Below are 18,974 nucleotides of genomic sequence, written 5' to 3'. Positions count from 1 at the left end.
TATTCTGCATACAATGAGGGTTTCTCCTCATATTTTCCTTTACCCTCTTTAACCATCGTTTCCTTTAGTTCCTTGAACATATTTTATAACAACCGCTTTGCAATCACTGTCTCGTTGTCTTCCTAGTCTGCTGTTTGGCCCTCTCTAAGGCTTTTTAACCCCCATGTATGAATTGCATTTTCCAGTTTCTTTGCATGCCTTGTGATATTTTGTTGAAAACTTCGTGTTAAGGGCGCCTGGGTGGCTCAGTCAGCTAAGCATCCGACTTCGGCTCAGGTCATGATCTCACAGTTAGTGGGTTCGAGCCCCGTGTCAGGCTGTGTGCTGACCGCTCAGAGCCAGGAGGCTGCTTTGGATTCTGTCTCCCTCTCTCTCTGCCTCTCCCCTGCTCATGCTCTGTCTCTGTCTCTCAAAAATGAATAAACATTAAAAAAAAGAAAAGAAGATAAAAAAAGAAAACTTCATGCTAAATAATGTGCTGTAGCAATTCTGGATACTGATTCCTCCCTCCCCGGGGCCTATTGCTACTTCTGTTTTCTCCTTGACTTGTTTGTGAGCACAGACCAGGCTGGCCTGTTTCAGTGACGTCTGTCCTGACGTTCCTCCACGGAGACCATGCCGTGGTCTCAGATGGTCCTGATTTAGTGAGGCGCTCTCTGACCATCTTTTGCCTGTGCTATTTATGTGTCTTTGTTGGTATCACACCCAGCTGTTAGTCTCCACCAAGTGCCAAATGATTGCTCTGTTGTTTTGGACAGTTCCCAGGAGTATAAATTGTTCCAAGGTCTGACCCAATTCAATTCCATTCTGTTGTGGGGTTAGTCTTTGAGTTCAGCCTTTATGATTTATTCTAAATTACTAGTTATTTTCCGGACATTTTACGTTAAACTGCTACTTGTTCTCAGGTCTGGCTAGTTGCTACTGAAGAGCTTGATCGTCTCCTCTTAATCGCTTACCAGAAAACGTCTGTTGTTTTGGAGATCCCTAGGCTTGAACTTCTCCACACTGTTCCAAACAACGTAACATTCTTTGGGGAAAGCTCTGGTGCTCTCTGTTCTTGACTTACCTCTCTTCGTGGGCGAAACGTCTGCATTACTGCTCTGAGTGATGGAAGGAGGCAGGGGCCGTGACCTACTTGTCTTGGAGTGACACCCCTACTTTATGAATAGCGTACTGCCCGAGGGTGGTAACCTCTGGCTTATCAGCTTGCCCCTCCAGGCAGACGGACAGACTCTGCGAGTGAGCTTGGGCAAGTGTGCTCAGAGACAAGCATTCCCAGCCTGCTGCCCTGCTGTAGAGCTTCTATCCTACCAGTGGGGGCTGAGAGGAGGAATGGAGCCCTTGATAACTCAGCATCTCCTGCCTAGGATAGAGTACCTGCACTAGGGATTCAGGGGGGTGGTGAGAAATGCTAGAGGTTTGCTCCTCCTGGGGAGACACTGCAGCTGTAGAAGGGAAGGCTTAGGAGGAGGAAACTCTGTGCTGTTGTCTGAAACCTCCCTAAGTGCCCATCATGGTGAATTGGGATGGGGTTGGGAGAAATGGGTTCAAAGGCCAGACTCTCACCGTTCTTAACGAAATTTAGTAACTTTTCTTGAATAAATGTACTTCCATTTGCTCTTTCCATTAAGATAATTTCCAGAAACTATACACACACACACACACACACACACACACACACACACACACATATATATATAGTATTTCCAGATACATTTCCAGATAATTTCCAGAAAAAAAATATATATGCACATATATTATATTTATTTATTTAAATCACTTTTACCAGTTATGGTTGTTTCACTGGGGAAGAGGCCCATGGAAGACATCATGCCACCATTCCAGAAAGTTCTGTCATGAGATTGAATTACCTTTTGATATCAGAATATTGTTGTTATTTTGAGTTCAATTATCCATGTCAGGAATAAATTCGAAACCATATAGGTAAGTCTGCGTTCCCACTAGTGGAGTTTGGGATGTTTCCTTACACCTATGAGAAGGAAAATGATTTACCGTTTTTAACATTACTAATCCGTTCCCAAATGTCATGCTGAAGGTCTTGTAAGACCTTCTCCACGCATATATTTATGTTTCAAGTAGGGGTGCCGGGCAGTGGGAGGGCTGTCTCTAAGGCCGGACGATAGGGCCCCTGTGAAAAGCGAAAGGTTTTGTTTATTTCTAAAGACTTGTTTTTGTCACTCGAAGCCTGTAAGAGTCCCATGCTGAGCGTACGTCTTATTAAAGTTCTCCCTATGCGCCTTGACTACCATATTAATACGCGGTGGATTGTTTCTTGTTTTGTTTGTTGTTTTCACTCTCCTCAACCTGTAGAGAAGAGGAAAGCCAGCCTGCTGGACCAGCTCACCAACACCAGTGGGACTGTCATTGGAGTGACTTCCTGCATTGTGATCATCCTTATTATCATTTCTGTCATTGTGCAGATCAAACAGCCTCGTAAAAAATATGTGCAAAGGAAATCGGACTTTGACCAGACAGTTTTCCAGGAGGTGTTTGAACCTCCCCATTATGAGTTATGCACTCTCAGAGGGACAGGAGCTACAGCTGACTTTACAGATGTGGCAGAGGACTTTGAAAACTACCACAAACTGCGGAGATCCTCTTCCAAGTGTGTTCACGACCACCACTGTGGGTCCCACGTGTCCAGTACGAAGGGCAGCCGCAGTAACCTCAGCACAAGAGATGCTTCTGTCTTGACGGAGATGCCCCCACAGCCCATCAAACCCCTCATCCCGCCCATGAACAGAAGAAATATCCTCGTCATGAAACACAGCTACTCGCAGGATGCCGCAGATGCCTGTGACATCGACGAGATTGAGGAGGTGCCCACGACGAGTCACAGGCTGTCCCGACACGACAAAGCCGTGCAGCGGTCAGTATCAGTAGATTTTTTGATGACGACTATAACCTGAGGACCAAAATGCCTCCAAGAATATTGTGTTCTAGTCGATCTGCATTTTTCACTTTCTCTTTTTGTTAATGATTCAAACCATAGGATCTCGAGTTTTTTCCTCTCCTTTTCCTTTCCCGTGTCATCCATAGGCTTCCTGAACCCTGTTTATGTACACATGTGTTTGTGTGTGAGCACACACAGACCAAAGGTAGTTCATTTATTCCCACGCGTACATGACATTCACTTCTACACAGATTAGGGTTTTAATTTCTATCATAAATACGACTTGCTAATTTGCATCCACATGGTCATAAATACCGCTTTCGTCAACTTTCAATATATTTTCAGATATAAAATGATATTTGGAAGTAACTGCCTTACCAAGATGGTTAACCCATCTTGTTGAATAATTTTAATTAAAAATAGCATATTTTGCAATATAATGTATTCTATTTTTTGTATGACAATGAAATTACCGAAATCCTTTTTTTCTACAGATCACATAATACTTACGTTACAAATTGCATATAATAGTATGGTGTGCTAAACTACAAAATATTTCTATTTAAATGTAGAGAAAAATAGTAGCAACATTTAGTTCATGTTCCTTTTAACAGAAAGATACTATTATCTGTATCGAATTATTAGCCATAAAATTAGTAAAACTTTTGAGGAAAGAAAATTTAATTTAGAAAAAAAAATCGATTTTAAGTCCCCTAATCCAAATTATATATGTTTTATTTTGCATGTTTACTAGCATTGAGTTGGTTTTATGAATGTACATACTTTTTTAATTCATTAATGCATCTTAAAACCTAAAATATTTTTAGTTGATTTGGTATTTTTGCATGCTGATGGAAAAAAAACCCCTATTTCCACAGTTTTAAGAATTTTTAGGAATGCTTTTAAGTAAGTATTTGTATGAATATTTATTTTTTTGTGCAAATATTACTTTGTTGAATGAAATAGCCATAACATTCCAGGTTCTGCCTCATTGGGTCTCTAAGCAAACATGAATCTGAATACAACACAACTAGGGTCTAAAAAGAAAATTCAAGGTAAGCGAATGTCCTTGGTTCCTTCTCCCACCTTGTTGTATTCTGTTTTGTTTTGTTTTGTTTTGTTTTGTTGCAGTTGTCTTGTTGATATTTTAAGGAATGTGCTCTTTATTCATAATTTCTTGAGGTACATGTTTCGTAATATTTCGTAATCAGAAATATAATGGGTTCAATGCTGATGGAATGATGATTTGCCGTAGACATATCTTTCAAAACAGTGTTCACCTGCTTACCATCAAGCATTGTACGACAGTGTTATTAAAATGATGTGAAATCAGGAAGTGAAATTTTACATGGTTTAAAGTTAAAATCCGAAACTTAGTCAACTCTCTTTAAAAAGAGCAGAAGAAATGCGAGTTTTTCATAATAAAAATACTTGAGGATTGGCTCAATATAACCGAAGTCAGTATATAAAGTTGGTAATTTCCTGATTGATTTCCTTTGGCAATATTCTACTCAGTCTCCTACGCTAAGTATTTGGTGGTACTTATGCGATTTGTGCACTCTTATTTTTGCATGAATACATAGCTTATCTCATCCAAATTAAATGTAGCATGTTACGTCAAAATCTATGAAGTCAAATTTTATGATATAAAATTTGAATGCTTGACAGTGTAAAATGTTCCATTAATACCAGTGGTCTACGTGTACATCTATTTTGTGATCAAATATCATAGCAGCTTTACTTTTAGCACTCGCTAATCTATGTCTGTATTAGACTAATCTGTCTCCAATTAAATTTGCTTGACAGCTAAACTCTTCAAAACACTTCAAGCCTATCAACTATTCTTGAATTAGGTGAATGCACTTCCATGCTCTATATTACCTTGATAAATTGATGTATTTGTATGCATTTTTCATTGGGAGAAAATGTTTTAACTGTGTTTTATTTTCAGAGAAGAACTATTTATACAAAGATGGGGACTGTGAAAAGAAAATTCTATAGTGAATTGTGAAAAGTGGACATATTTCTAAATTCATTTCCACTGCCTTTATCCAATCTTAAGAATTGCAGACATTTGTTATTCCTTCAGCAAGACATCCCCGCTGCACAATGATATGTTCATTTCGTAATTTGGTTGCTGGCCACCAAGTGCTCCTTAGGTTTTAAACACATTTTGGGATTTACTGGAAACTTGAAGAAGAAATTAGTTCCTGATTAAGACCATCCCGATTTTTATTTTTACTGTTAGTTTCACTTTGTTTCCATGTTGTTTTATGTCCTCGTTATATGATTGTACGTTGTGTGATACGTGAAAAATACGATTGTGGATGAACTTTGTGTTACATGTACGTTGTTTTCATTAGATAGACTGCTTGAGAATAGTGCGCTCCTGAGGGATTTTGAACATGCTACAGTTAAGAAGTGAAAATATGGACCATGGACACACCAGCTAGAGGTTTTATGGACTATAACCATCTATTGTTGGATTATGATTAAACGCAGCCGAAAGTCTTGAGCAAAAATAACTACACTGCAATAAGAAACATCTCATTTTTTTGTTGTTGTTCTTTCCCAAATTCCCCCAACTTCCTTTTTGTTCTATATCGAAGGAAGACACTAAGTTTCAGAAGTCGTTTTTGAAATCAGGTATTTTACCATTCGTACCCTTCAATAGAAATGTTTTTTGATGAAGCACTTAGCAATATGACTGAATTGGCAGTGTGAGAAACTATCCTGCATGTCAGTACTGAATATTTGAGTTGGAAAAATATCCTTTTTGTTAGACACATTGTAAAAAGCATGCATTCTTGAATACTGCTGTTACACTTCCATTTCTTTGTGTCATATGCTTGCTACTTGTAACTTTTGATATAAAGATATATAAAAATGTATAATAATTTCCTAACTTGAGTTAAGAAAAATGTTTTCTTCTATTAGAGTGATAAAAAAAAAAAACACCTGACTTAACATAAGTGCTCACTTTATATCAACTCTTTCTACCTGTTAGGCTATATAGGATGTCTTTTAGTATTGAGGCTTACTTCTCTAAAATTTGATCTCGAAAATTTTATGGAATATGTTCTTCTTTTAGAATAGGAAAATCTTTTTAAACGCTTTGAAATCACAGATCCTTCTATGCCCCCACATTACACCATTCTGAGTTGCTCTCATACTGAGACGCACAAATACTACCTGAAAGCTTACTAATCATGATGTGTTTAATATAAATAAAGTAAAACCATATGATATATTTACTTGCTATTGAATTATATACACACTCTATAAACTTTGATTTAGTGAATGGGTACTTTTTAATATTGAATGTGTATTCTTAGAAAATAAACTTTAAAAATCAGAATTACTATCAATCTGCTTACCAACATCGCCCAAACTGCTGAATTCTATAGAATTCTGTCCTTTGAATAGTAAAGCAATCTAGTCCATCACAATTCAAACTTTGTGACCCAAGCAGGCTTTACAAACCCATAGATGACTTACTTGCATACATCCTTATTAGGAATTAAATTTCATATATGCTACAAAAACAATTAAATGGGAAAGAAAATAAAACTTCATGATAGAAACGTTAAAGAATTATCATAGCAATTCTGAATAATCGATATTGAAAAAAGTCAATATACATAGTCACTTCCATGCATCTGATAAACTGATGAATAGAAAAAAAATATCGGACATGATAAAGAAATGTTATTTTTATTGTTTTGCTACATATTTTATACATACTGCTTATGTCATAATGTAGCCTTTATTATTTAACTTGACTGATTTATTTAATCTCAGGCCAACTCTTATGCCCTTTAATTCAAATGTAATGCATCCACAGATTGCTAACCATGTTTATGCTACTTTTTCTTTTTTAGAAATCTTCATAAGCCCTTTACTATTTGAATGAATAATCTCAAAATTATAATATATATATATATATATATAATGTATAAATATATATATATACACATATTTATTTATTTATCTCAAGACTTATTTCTAACAGAAAACAAAGGAAAATAAATTAAGTGACCCACTTGCCCTGTAGCTGTCCATAGGCAGCTCTTCCTAAATCTGCAGATGCTTCTGATCTGTTGGTTCACTGCTGAAAAGATCTTTGCACCAGAAATCTGCTAAAGGAGGTTAGCAACAATGAAAAGTCCAACCACACTAAGTCAATTGCTAAAGATGGATTTCTTATGTACATTTGAGGCACAGCAGCTGCAGGGGCAAAATACTTCTAATGAAGGATAGGTCTTTTCGGTGGTCATGCTAAAGATATTTAAAAATGGTTTTGACGAATCAGAAGAGAAGGTAGTGACGATGCTAAGGCTAGGACCTGGAGGCATCCTGTTGGCCCTTGGAATAACCCTGGATGCTGGAGCTTGAGATCGTGGGGGTCCACCATACCTGGGAGGCCCTTGGAGGAGGCTTCTTAAAAGCCACTACTGAAATTTATCAGTATATTAAACACTTCCATTTACTGGCATGTCAGACCCTGTCACCTGAACATCAACCTTCCAATTTCAATCGGGAGACACGTTGTAGGTAAGGAATGAGATGTTTCAAGACTCTCAAGATGTTTCAAGATGTTTCAGATCCAGTTATTTTAATAAATAATTATATTTTTTGATAAAGTGAATTTAAAGATTACTTACACAAGTGCTTTATTAATTCCGTAAGATGTTCTCCAAAAGCATAATTACACACTATATTAGTTAATTTGAAAAGAGCCATTTTCCTTTTATTTCTTGTATTTTTGAATCAACTTTCAAACACCAGGAGACATATCCTGATTATATGCAACACCTGTGAAACCCTGCATTCATCCTCTTCCTTTTGTCCAAGTGCATTTCACCTGCCTAATTCGAGATGGGTGTGCTGATTGGGGAATACTGTTTGGGGGGGGTGATTTTATATACGTGCAATTTCTAGGTATCATATTGCCAGGCAGACTTATGTAATGTTTGATTTTCTATCATTCACTTGCATTTGCTCGGACAATTGAAATGTGGCTATAAACAGAACTGTAGATCAATGTCACTGAACTTTTAAAGGAGAACAGTCCACATTGTGGAAATGCCAGCTTTTCTGTTTTGCATTATTTTTTTCCACCAAAAATATTTTAATGGGTCTGACTCCATAAACTGCCATTCTTGGTGTTTAATAAAGTTAGGTCTTTGACAAAAGCTGAATGAATATTCACGTAAACTGTTGCATTAATTTTTCTCTATTTTTCCCTTAGGAATTTGGGCTTTTCTCAAATTTGATAGCTTTTTAAAAAATCCCATGAATCGATTTTCCTCGACTTCAGAATATCATTATAAATGACAGAATCTGATACTGGTTCCTGTTACCTTAATTAAAGTAATGGTGAATAATTTATTGATGTTTTGGTGGTGAAATAAATGGTAGCATTTTTATCTTATTATGAAGTTTGTCTATTTCAATGATGAAAATGAGTCCTGTCAGATTCCAGCTCTGGAGGGAGGTTAAATAAATAAAGTCTTTAAAAGTCTCTAAATGTATACGACTTGGAAAGCGAGTTTCAGTTTCTTCCCACTCTGCTGAAACAAGTTCGTTTTGATATCCTGTCTACTTACGCATTCTTCTTCTCTTTGCTTGTTTCTCTCTGTCACGCTCATGGCACAGAGGGCCCAGTCGGCAAATTGTTAACTAGAGAAAGAACAGAAGAACCAGGATTTGAATTTATTATAAATCTCTTCTCCATTTAATTAGTATTTCACATCCCCCTCTTAAAGGTTGAAAAAAAAGTAGCAAAATGGGGCACCTGGGTGGCTCAGCCCGTTAAGCGTCTGACTCTTGATTGCGGCTCAGGTCATGATTTCCAGGTTTTTGAGTTGGAGCCCCAGGTCGGGCCCTGTTCTGGCAGCTCCAAGCTTGTTTGGGATTCTCTCTCCCTCTCTCTGCCCCTCCCCACTCGTGCTGTCTCTGTCTCTCTCAAAATAAATAAATAAATAAATAAAAAATAAAATTAGGAAAGAAAATAAGAGCAACATAAAATATACATTGTAAAAGTAGCCAGAGATGTGTTTTTATAATTTTATTCCAGAAATCTTATCGCTTTTGTTAACGTAGATGTATCCTGGTTTGTTTTATTAATGAGTTGTTTAAATTGTACTACAAGTTTCTTTAACCGAATAATAACATTCAAGTAAATCTAAGTGTCCTAGAAATACCAAACATAGGTGACCAATGTCAGACATTCACTATATCTCATCATTTTTTATTGTTGCCTCCAGTTCTGTACTTCTTTGTCCATTATTAAAGAAGTAAATGCCCTCTTCATATGTCTTTAATTCCTCAAAGGTAGGAAATTAAACTCTACCTGCTTCTCACTTAGGTCAGTTACCAGGGTCTAGGGTTGGTTTCTAGAAAATGTTTTATTCCCGCACCAGTATGATTGTACAGTTTACACGGCTTTACATTCATAGTAATTGTGCAGTCAATGTATTCTCATTTGTCCCCAACTCCTAACACATCTCCAAACTCTGAGGCATGCCATTTTATATTGGTCCATTCTTTGAAAAGTGATTTTTTTGCTCTGCTCCTAATAGTCACAGGTAGAGACACAAAATATAACAGGGAGCAGAAAGCACAATGTATAAATTACTTAAAAGGAAGTATTTCTTTTGTATCACACTATAAAATGCGTACTCTTTAATCACTTTCTCATGAGTTAAGTTTAACATCAACATAGCCAGGGGCGCCTGGGTGGCTCAGTCGGTTAAGTGTCTAAGTCTTGATTTCGGCTCAGGTCATGATCCCACAGTTTGTGAGATGGAGCCCCGTGTTGGGCTCTGTGCTGTCAGAATCTGTTTGGAATTTCCTCTCTCTTCCTCTCTCTGCCCCTTCCCCACTCACACCCTTTCTCTCTCTCTCAAAGTAAATAAAAACCATTAAAAAAAATTAACATCAACATAGCCAGCCTCTTTTGAACTTGTACAGTCTATATACTGGGATTTTTCTTAAATGCTTTGGGAATGAAAAAAAAGGCCGAAATCTATTGGGGAACATAATTATGGAGCTTCATAGAAGGAAGGGTATTTAGAAGAGCTAGATCAAAACAACAAAATGTAAAATTATTTGCCAAGTTTTTCACCTTAAAAAGCTAATTAGTAACCTTCTTCATGATCTTGAATGGAAGATTACATATATTCAATTGTCAAGAGAATGTAATAAAGACGATGCTTTATGATAAAGAAGTTAGTAGCTAGCATATGAGATACACATATCTTCTCAAGGGGATCAAGAGAGGCTTAATGGATGGTTGTCTTTCTAAGCAGCTCTTCAAGGTTGGAGACCATCGAATAGTGGGGCAGGGAGAGATTTGTGCCTAGAGAAGTTCGAGCAGGGAGCAGTCTTGGGAGGCCAGGTATTCATTTGAGTTAGCTGGAGCGTAGGAGTAGACTAAAGGAGAAACAGTAAATATAGTTGGAAGAGTAGTTTGGCATTTGCATCATGATTTCTGAGCACGTGTAGTTTCATCTAAAGGAGTTCGTGTTTTTCCCAAGGAGAATATTTTAATGTTTCATAGCGTGATACGGTTTATGAACTATACTTTAAGTCGAATCCTCTGACAACAGTGTGCTTGTCCAGTTGAAGGAGACTGGAATAAGTAAAGGGAATCAAGAACAATACAAAAACAAAACACTAAGAAAGAATAAACTGTTGGTAGATATCCAGAAATATCTGTCTTGCTTTTCTATTTCCTGCCATACTTTTTTTAAGTTTCAAGATTGTGATTGGCTAACTAACCAACACACTGAGTGCTATATGCTAAACACCCTTCCGAGCATTTGACAATTAAGCATTCTGTCGGTCATCTTAGCAGTTCCAACACTAATAATAGCAATGCTCGTTGTTATGGCTGTTACTCCACTGTATATAGGAGGACATTCAACACAGTTTTAGTAACTTTTCCAAGACCTCACCAAAGGGAGTGATAAATCCGACTCTGACCCAGAGCTGATTAATGCTGGAATCAGCCAGCAATCCTCACCCATGTGCCTATGGCCCTCGAAGAGTCAACATACTTTTTGCCAAAAGTAGTTAATTCATATTCATAGTAACCCCATCGTGTTGGCTTTCCTTCACTGTAAACATTTATATTATAGCAACTTCTCTCCGCCCTGTAGCATTTAAGGATCAAATGACAATGCATCGGAGGATATTTTGTGTATCCTTACGTACGTTATCAAAGTCGTGTGTAAACTTCATCTACCACCGACGCAGAACAAATGCATTGTCTGTCAAGAGCAGTAATGGAGATGATCTCCAGCCCTTCCCGTGTTCACAGTGAGATGATTGACTTCCAGAACCCACTGACTGTTATTCAAGGGAATGACATTTTCTCGGATGCTTATTCTATCGTATCATCTCATTGAACTCCAGAGCTACTAAATGACCCTGAAAGCCCTAGTCATCAAATATACGCAGAAATACCAACACTTGGAAGAAAATCCTGTTTTCAATGCCAGCCAATTTCTGGATATGAATCTGCATGATATAAACAGTGGATAAGCAAGCATGCAGACAGCTATATTGAAAATTACAGTCTCCTAACCACAATTATGATGTAAAATGTGATATAATGCGCTAAAAGTCATGTATCCCTTTTCAACAGGGAAAACTCAAATTTTAGGTTCATTTCATCCTACTTATGTGCTCCTAAAAAAGCTGTCTGAACCCTCCGAGCTCTGGGGCCTTTATCTGTGAAAGAGAGGGCCTATACCCCATGAAAACAGTTGCTGAGACACTTGGAATCAGTTGCGTCCATGAACGAACAACACGAACCCCGTTTTACTAACGTGGGGGCTGTCTGTCCATTTGTGCGTTACCAGTCTGTTCTCCAGAGTGGGAAAAATGTCTCCGATATGTGACACCTTTATAAATCCACGAACCAGCCACTCCGTGTTTGTGATTCCCAAGGGTTTAGTCAGCTCAGGAAAAGACCTCAGCTTTCAAGGCAGCAGTCAACTGACATCAGTGAATGAGGGATCACGAATGATGGGACCAAATGGAAGGAATGTCGCGGTTGGTTGGGCATAATGAGGATGATCATGGAAGAGACACCAACACAGATATGGTATAAATAATATGTTGGGGAACCTGGGGGGCTCAGTCCCTTAAGTGTCTGACTCTCGATTTCAGCTCAGGTCAGGGTCTCACAGTTTCAGGTTTCATGAGTTTGAGGCTCAAGTTGGGCTCTGTGCTGACAGTGGAGAACCTACTTGGGATTTTCTCTCTCTCTCTCTCTCTCTCTCTCGCCCTCTCTCTCTCTCTGCCCCTCCGCCACTCAGACACATGCTCTCTCTCTCTCCCTCCCTCTCTCTCTCTCAAAATAAATATACTTAAAAGCATGTAATTGAGAATTGCTAATTTTTAGAATATAAGTGTTTGAAGACAAGCCTCAGGACTGACCAATTTGGGTATCCTTCAAAATAACTGTTAAGTGCATAGTTAATGTGGGTCTGTTAAATGAGCAAATGAGTAGAAAAATTACACTTAAAAATAAATAAATTTTTTATTTGTCACAGATAAGTGTCCTGACCTGACTCCTGGCTTGTATTTATTAGCCCTTCCTTCTAGAAGTTACATAACTAAGCCAGTTTCTAAAGTAAGTCTAAAGAGGGGCACCTGGGTGGCTCAGTCGATTGTCTGACTTCAGCTCAGGTCATGATCTCCCGGTTTATGAGTTCGAGCCCGGCGTTAGGCTCTGTGCGGACAGCTCGGAGCCCGGAGCCTGCTTCGGATTCTGTGTCTCCTTCTGTCTCTGCCCCTCCCCCACTCGTGCTCAGTCTCTGTCTCAAGAATATTTTTTTTTTAAAGTTAAGAATAAATAAAAACAAAAGTAAGCCTAAAGAAGTAACGTTTAGTAACCATTGTTACAGGCACACTAGCTAAAAAGAACAAACAAAAAAGCTAATTTGAGGTTCTGCTTTCTAAGCAAACACATACACGATACGAATAAAAAAAAATGGGAAGTTTTGAAGAACCAAAACTTAGACTCACATTTAAGTAGAATTGCTTTGAAGTACGTATCTAGCCAGTATACTTAGGATCCGTGGATCATTCATGATTTTTAACTTCTCACATCTGCTCACTTTATGAATGAAAGTGTCTTTTAAAAAATATCACTCTTTAAAACACAAGTTTTCCAGGTAGATCATCATCGTTAAGATGGATCTTAGGAACACACTTTCCAATAACACACCCGCCCCACTTTCTGAAAGGACAGTCTTTATGTGTTAAAAAAAGAGGGGCGCCTGGGTGGCTCAGTCGGTTGGGCGGCCGACTTCGGCTCAGGTCATGATCTTGCGGTCCGTGAGTTCTAGCCCCGCGTCGGGCTCTGTGCTGACAGCTCAGAGCCTGGAGCCTGCTTCACATTCTGTGTCTCCCTCTCTCTGACCCTCCCCTGTTCATGCTCTGTCTCTCCCTGTCTCAAAAATAAATAAACGTTAAAAAAAAAAAAATTAAAAAAAAAAAGAGTAAGTCATTACCTGGTGATCCCAACTATTTTGCAAAATGTTAATGCACTTGGGGCCAAACACTCTCCGTTCACTTTCGATAGCCAAGCTTTCCCCCCGTTTATATTGAGACGTTTATGAATTACGTAGGTATTTTCTGACCAGACCTTTACCCTTCAGTTGCTTGTAAATGGGCATCATTTGTTTAAGGACGGTGCCTGTTGGTGAGATCTGCTATCTCACCTCCAGTTTGACTGCTCTGAATTACCAGGCCTGGGACGCTGCACACTGGTCGTGTCTTTGCCAGCTGGTCCCCGCTCAGGTCTCCTAACAGAAGGTAGAGGAGGAAGATGGAAAAGCAGCTCGAGACCTCAAGGACTTGAGTCTGAAGGCTGCTCAGGCTTCATATGGCTTATGAACTCGGCGCTACCTCCTAATTCCCTGTCTGTTTTCTCGACCTTTCAAGCTGTGCAACAGATTCCTTTTATCACACTCCCTCTTGATGTACCCGGTCTGTTTTCTGTTTTCCTGGCCGGAGGATTCTGATGGATTTAACTGGCATGTTGGTCCTTGCTAAGAGCATTTGAAGATTCTGCCCCGAGATTCTTGTGCTTAGCTTTTGAGATCTTGTCTAGTTACATTTCACACACTGGCTAAATTATTTCTGAAATATTAGTTTTATAGCATGAGCTCTTAAAAAATTTATATGACGATCATGCCTATGTTTATAATGAACAGGTGTTCCTTTTCATGGGGTGGGTAGTCCTCAATTCCTGTTGAGATGGCGGGGGGTGGGGGACATTTGTAGTGACAAGACCTTGACATGAAAACATTATGGATCCTCTTTTGAATTTATATTCCAGACCTAGCCAGCTCCGGGCAACTTCTTAATTCGTTTATGCGCACCATAATCAATTCTTGTGTATCCTTACATTTTACTTTCTTCTTCAGGAATAGAGTGGGTTTTTTGTTTGTTTGTTTGTTTTGTTTGTTTGCTGTTTGTTTTTGTTTTGTTTTTGTTTTTGTTTTCCAAATGCTTGGGCAGTTTTGGCCTACTGACACCTTCAAGAGAGCCTAGAGACCCTGTTCTGGTGTATTAGAAGTTTCAGGGCATTTCCGAGGAGGGCTAATAATTGAAATTCTAACGAATCAGCCACAGAACTTGCAAAGTGAAAATTTTATAACTTCGGTTTTTCACAGGGAGTGCCTTTGAATCTAATCACCTGGCGGTAAGAATTCTAATCTGAGTCAACCACCCTCAGACTTTCATCTCAAGGGAACAGGGAGACAACTAAATGTGGCTGATAGGTGAACGGAGTAATTTTGACTCAGTCTGTGGTCTATTTAATTGCAATTTTCTGCAGTTCGTGAATATACAGGAGAAAAGATCCATTTTTCTGGCTTAATCATATGAAACCATAGCTTGTTATGATAAACTAATTTCGTGCAGAAAATATTCTTGACGCCATTTAAATTTGGATTTTTACCAGAACACTCACATGTATTTATCTCAGTGGAGTGACAACCAGCAAAACAGTAGCTGTGCATTAAAGTATTAAAAAAGTCACCATTGGCAAATATTCAGCTTACACGGAACACTGTCCTAAGTATCTTACAGGTATTTACACAGTTAATTCTCATAACAACCTTACAAGCTAGATATTATTAGCTTTATTGTACAGATGAGAAAATGAGGTCCAAAGAAGTTAAATATCATTGCCAAGATCATGTAACTAATACATCATGAGGCCCGGATTTAAACTTTGGAAGTCTGGATACAAAATCCGTGGTCTTTTTTTGTTTTTTAAATGATTTGTTGTTTATTTATTTTTAGAGAGAGAGAAAACAAACAGGGGAGGGGCCGAGAGAGAGAGAGAGAGAGAGAGAGAGAGAGAGAGTATCCCAAGCAGTCTCTGAGTTGTCAGCTCAGAGCCCGATGTGGGGCTTGAACTCACAAACTCTTAACTGCATGACCTGAGCTGAAACCAAGAATCAGACGCCTAACTGAGTGAACCATCCAGGCGCCCCTAGAATCCATAGTCTTGACTGTTCATCAAATTAGTTCTCAGTGATTTCCCACTTATTATTTTTAATAAATGGGAAGAAAGATATTAGTCACTGATTTCATTCCACTCTTTCTAACCTAGTGAGCACAGAAACAGGAGAGAGAAGGAATAAATGACAGAGATAACAGAATCAATTCTGCTTGAAAGCATTCTTTAGGAATTCCTGGGGAGATACTGGAGACCTGTCGTGGAGAATCTCTACGTACAAAACCATTTTAGCGTGATGCACCTGGTCTGTCGAGGTTGCTTTTAGTAAATAAATTTAGAGTTTATGGATTTATAGCACGAGGCCTGCTAAAACTGTTAGTCAGCACGTGACTATCTCAGTAGTAAATGACAATGTCTCGTAACTAAAATATCTCACTTTGTACAAGCGATGGCTTACGTGCAACACTTCGAGAGCTCCTGTGTGTGTAAATGGTATTGAGGTTCTCCCGCCGCAGCTATAAAGGACCCGGTGAGTTGGGTTTGTATACCCAGCTTCCACATACGTCACCTTCAGTGCAAAATTACCTCTATTCTTTGAATTATGGGTAAATTTTGATTCTGTGGGAGGTATGTGATTCTTGGAAGTCTGACTTGGAAGTCTGACTTGTTTGCTTTATCGCGGACTTTCCTCCAGTTGAAGTCTTGTGGAATTCAGAGTTCATTGCTGAAGCTGTATGCTTGTTTGGCTTGACTTGGTGGTTGTCATGAGTCCTGTTCATGTATTCAACAAACACACAAGGAGCAACAGCAGTTGCTGTTCAATATTCAATATTGAACATTGAATATTCAATATTCAATAATGAACCATATTCAATATTCAATGTTCAAATATTCAATAAATATTTATTGTATCCATACTAGGTTCATGGAGCTGTTTGAGTCACCAGACAAAAGATATTCACTCTTTTATGTCATGTAATCTAGGCGAAGGAAACAAAATAAAGAACAAAGAAAAGCAATAACAATAAAAATCCTGTGGCCTGTTGTGCATGTACCTTGAAAGAAAAATAAGGCATATTAGGGGCTAAGTGTCGAGATACAGGTTTGGCATTTCATGCAGAAGAGACATGACCAGGCTCTCTGGGAATGTGACGTTTGGCCAAAATCTTAATGGAGTAAAACGGACGCGTCAGTATCTGAGGGAGGAGATTTTCGGGCAGAAGGAGTGTACTGGGTATGGTTGAGAAGGTGCTGTGGTGGGAAAAGAGGGGGAGGGAGAAGGCAGGAGCCATCAAGGGTGGAGTGGCCAGGATTGAGATCAGTTAGGGGTGATGAAGATTTTGTTCTGACTGAAATGGGAAGCCACTGGAGGGTTGTGTCAGGGTCACAACATGGCTGCTTTCCCTGCTCTGTTCTGTCTGCTGGGTTGAGGAAAGCCTGTAAAGGAGCAAGGGGGAGGTCATTGAGAACAGGAGGACATAGTGCAGGTGACACATGAAACAGGTGTGGCATATCTGTCAGGGTGCAGAGTCAGGAAAACCAAAGCCACTCTCCATATCCCGGGAATTAAAATGCATCTAGGAATTAAGGGCTTATATAAGCTTTGGAAAACCCAAGGAGCAAAGGTCAGAGAAGCTTCCCCAAAGGTCTTTAGCCTGATGATGCCTAGAAGATCCTGAAATTCTCAAGATTCTCTGGAAAACGCCACGAAATTATGTGAGTCTACAGATAGTTCTGAAGAACATGCCTGCACATATGTGGGTATCATACATGCCCATGAGTCTGGCTGTGCGTGCCTTTGGAGAATAATGGCCTCCTCATCTTTTCCGTCAGTAGAATCTCTCATGAGTGCTCATCAGTGACAAATCCTATCATTAATTTGTACTTTCTAGAATTCCTTGACCTGGGATTATTACCTGCTTATAGTATTGCTTTCAAAGTCGTTTTCTTTTTGTATGTCATTATTCCTCAATGCCTTGGTAGAGAGGAGAGGTAAATACTGTATGGTGACACTCTGTCCTCTGGACCTAGTTCACCCCAATGAATTTCATTATGAAATAGTTAACTTGCTGATTTTTATATCATTCTTTCCTACCCGTGTATCAGCTTTTTGAGGAAAGTAGAGATCCTTTTCATTTTTGTATCCCCGGAGGATAGCACCTTCCTGGAATATCCTGGATGGGCAATCAATACTTTTTGTTTGAATGAAAAACTTTTCCATGATAAAAGGAATCATCATAGGACAAATTGAATGCTAACACACTGAGAGAATCGATACGGACAAGTAGAGACGTGTGTAGTAAAGAGATATACACCATTCAAGAGAAATTATCCATACAAAATTACAATTCAAATTTGAGTGAATTTGTGAAGGAAGTATAGGAAATAAAGAAATGTGAAGAGCAGGAAAATATATAAGAAGCAAGATTTTTTTTTTAAATAAAGTATACAGGGCATAGCTAGGCTTAAAACAACTCCGGATTATTTTGAGTATACCATTTCATTTTTTCTGCTTTTTTTATTATTATTAATTATCATTGTTATTATTTTCATCAGGGAATCTTTCAACTATTCATGACTGACTTGGGAAGAAAAGATTAGAGATTTATATTCTCAAGGCTTGCCAAGTATAATTGAATTGATATGCTTGTATTTTTTTCAGATGCCATTACACTTTTGGTGCAATACTTTGTAAATAGACAGCTCAATCTTCTTGTCAAGTTCTGAAAGGACATATCTAAGGACTATCCAAGAAAACATTTTGGAGATTGTGCTTACTAAAAAAAAAAAAAAAATGCAATCCCAGCAAAATCCCTTTAGATCCGGACTTGATCCTGTTGTTTTCCATGGAGCACTCTCAATTTACCTGATGGTCCCAGGCAGGTTAGAACACGGCAGAAGCTGGAGCTGAGTCACAGCAAAGGCAAGCAAAACCACACATCTGTTAGGAGAGTCTGGTTTTCAACAACAGACACTTAGTTTTCTCATGTTTTGGAGTAAGCATTCATGAAAATGGCAAGTTGCTACGAGTAAGATAAGGTTAACTATAAAGAAGATTCTTGGACACACATTGTTTTGTTTAACTGTATCCTGACTGTCATTCTGAAGGAAGATGTTATTACATTCTTCGTTTTACAGGTAAGTAACCTGAATCTTAAAGGAAGTCAACCGATTTACCCGGTTCGCAGAGCCAGTAGATGGAGGGACTCCCAGACCCTAACCTAGGCTTCCTACTGACATACTCATTTTCTCTCAAAGTACTGACTTTATATACTGAGCCCCAGAGATGTGCTAATGCTTGATACACATTTTCCAGTTCAACCCTCAGAATCACATTATAGGGGTGGGGGAGGGTTGGTTGGTAAACAGCCCGTGCTTTTTCTGAGGGGAATCAATGCTCGGTGACTCTCAGTGACCAATGCCAAAGAAAGAATTTAAAACCATTTGGAGGGCAAAAGCAAAGCAAAACAAAACAAAATCAAAACAAAAAACCAATAATATGTATACAACCTCATCTCTAGGAAAGCTGTTTTTCCCCAGCATCAGAAGTTATTTATTTGGTTTCTCTTC

General features: G+C 38.7%; 1 protein-coding gene across 10 annotated transcripts in view; it reads left to right on the top strand.

The window, feature by feature from the left end:
* Nucleotides 1-18,974, top strand: part of NETO1 (neuropilin and tolloid like 1) — a 125,750-nt gene that overhangs the window by 105,758 nt on the left and 1,018 nt on the right. The window contains exons 10-13 of one of the 10 annotated variants that reach the window (XM_060614080.3): nucleotides 2,332-2,890; nucleotides 3,895-3,969; nucleotides 4,721-4,767; nucleotides 4,866-8,717. In XM_060614080.3, coding sequence (XP_060470063.1) covers nucleotides 2,332-2,890; nucleotides 3,895-3,955 — 620 coding nt within the window. In that variant the 3' untranslated portion in view covers nucleotides 3,956-3,969; nucleotides 4,721-4,767; nucleotides 4,866-8,717. The other 9 variants (XM_060614088.3, XM_060614084.3, XM_060614085.3 and 6 more) reach the window with 9 other exon arrangements.

Source organism: Panthera onca, chromosome D3 (genome assembly GCF_046562875.1).
Source record: "Panthera onca isolate mPanOnc1 chromosome D3, mPanOnc1 haplotype 2, whole genome shotgun sequence".
In the NCBI taxonomy this organism is placed as follows: domain Eukaryota; kingdom Metazoa; phylum Chordata; class Mammalia; order Carnivora; family Felidae; genus Panthera; species Panthera onca.
The sequence above is the reverse complement of the archived record's forward strand: the minus strand, read 5'-3'. Positions and strand labels throughout refer to the sequence as shown.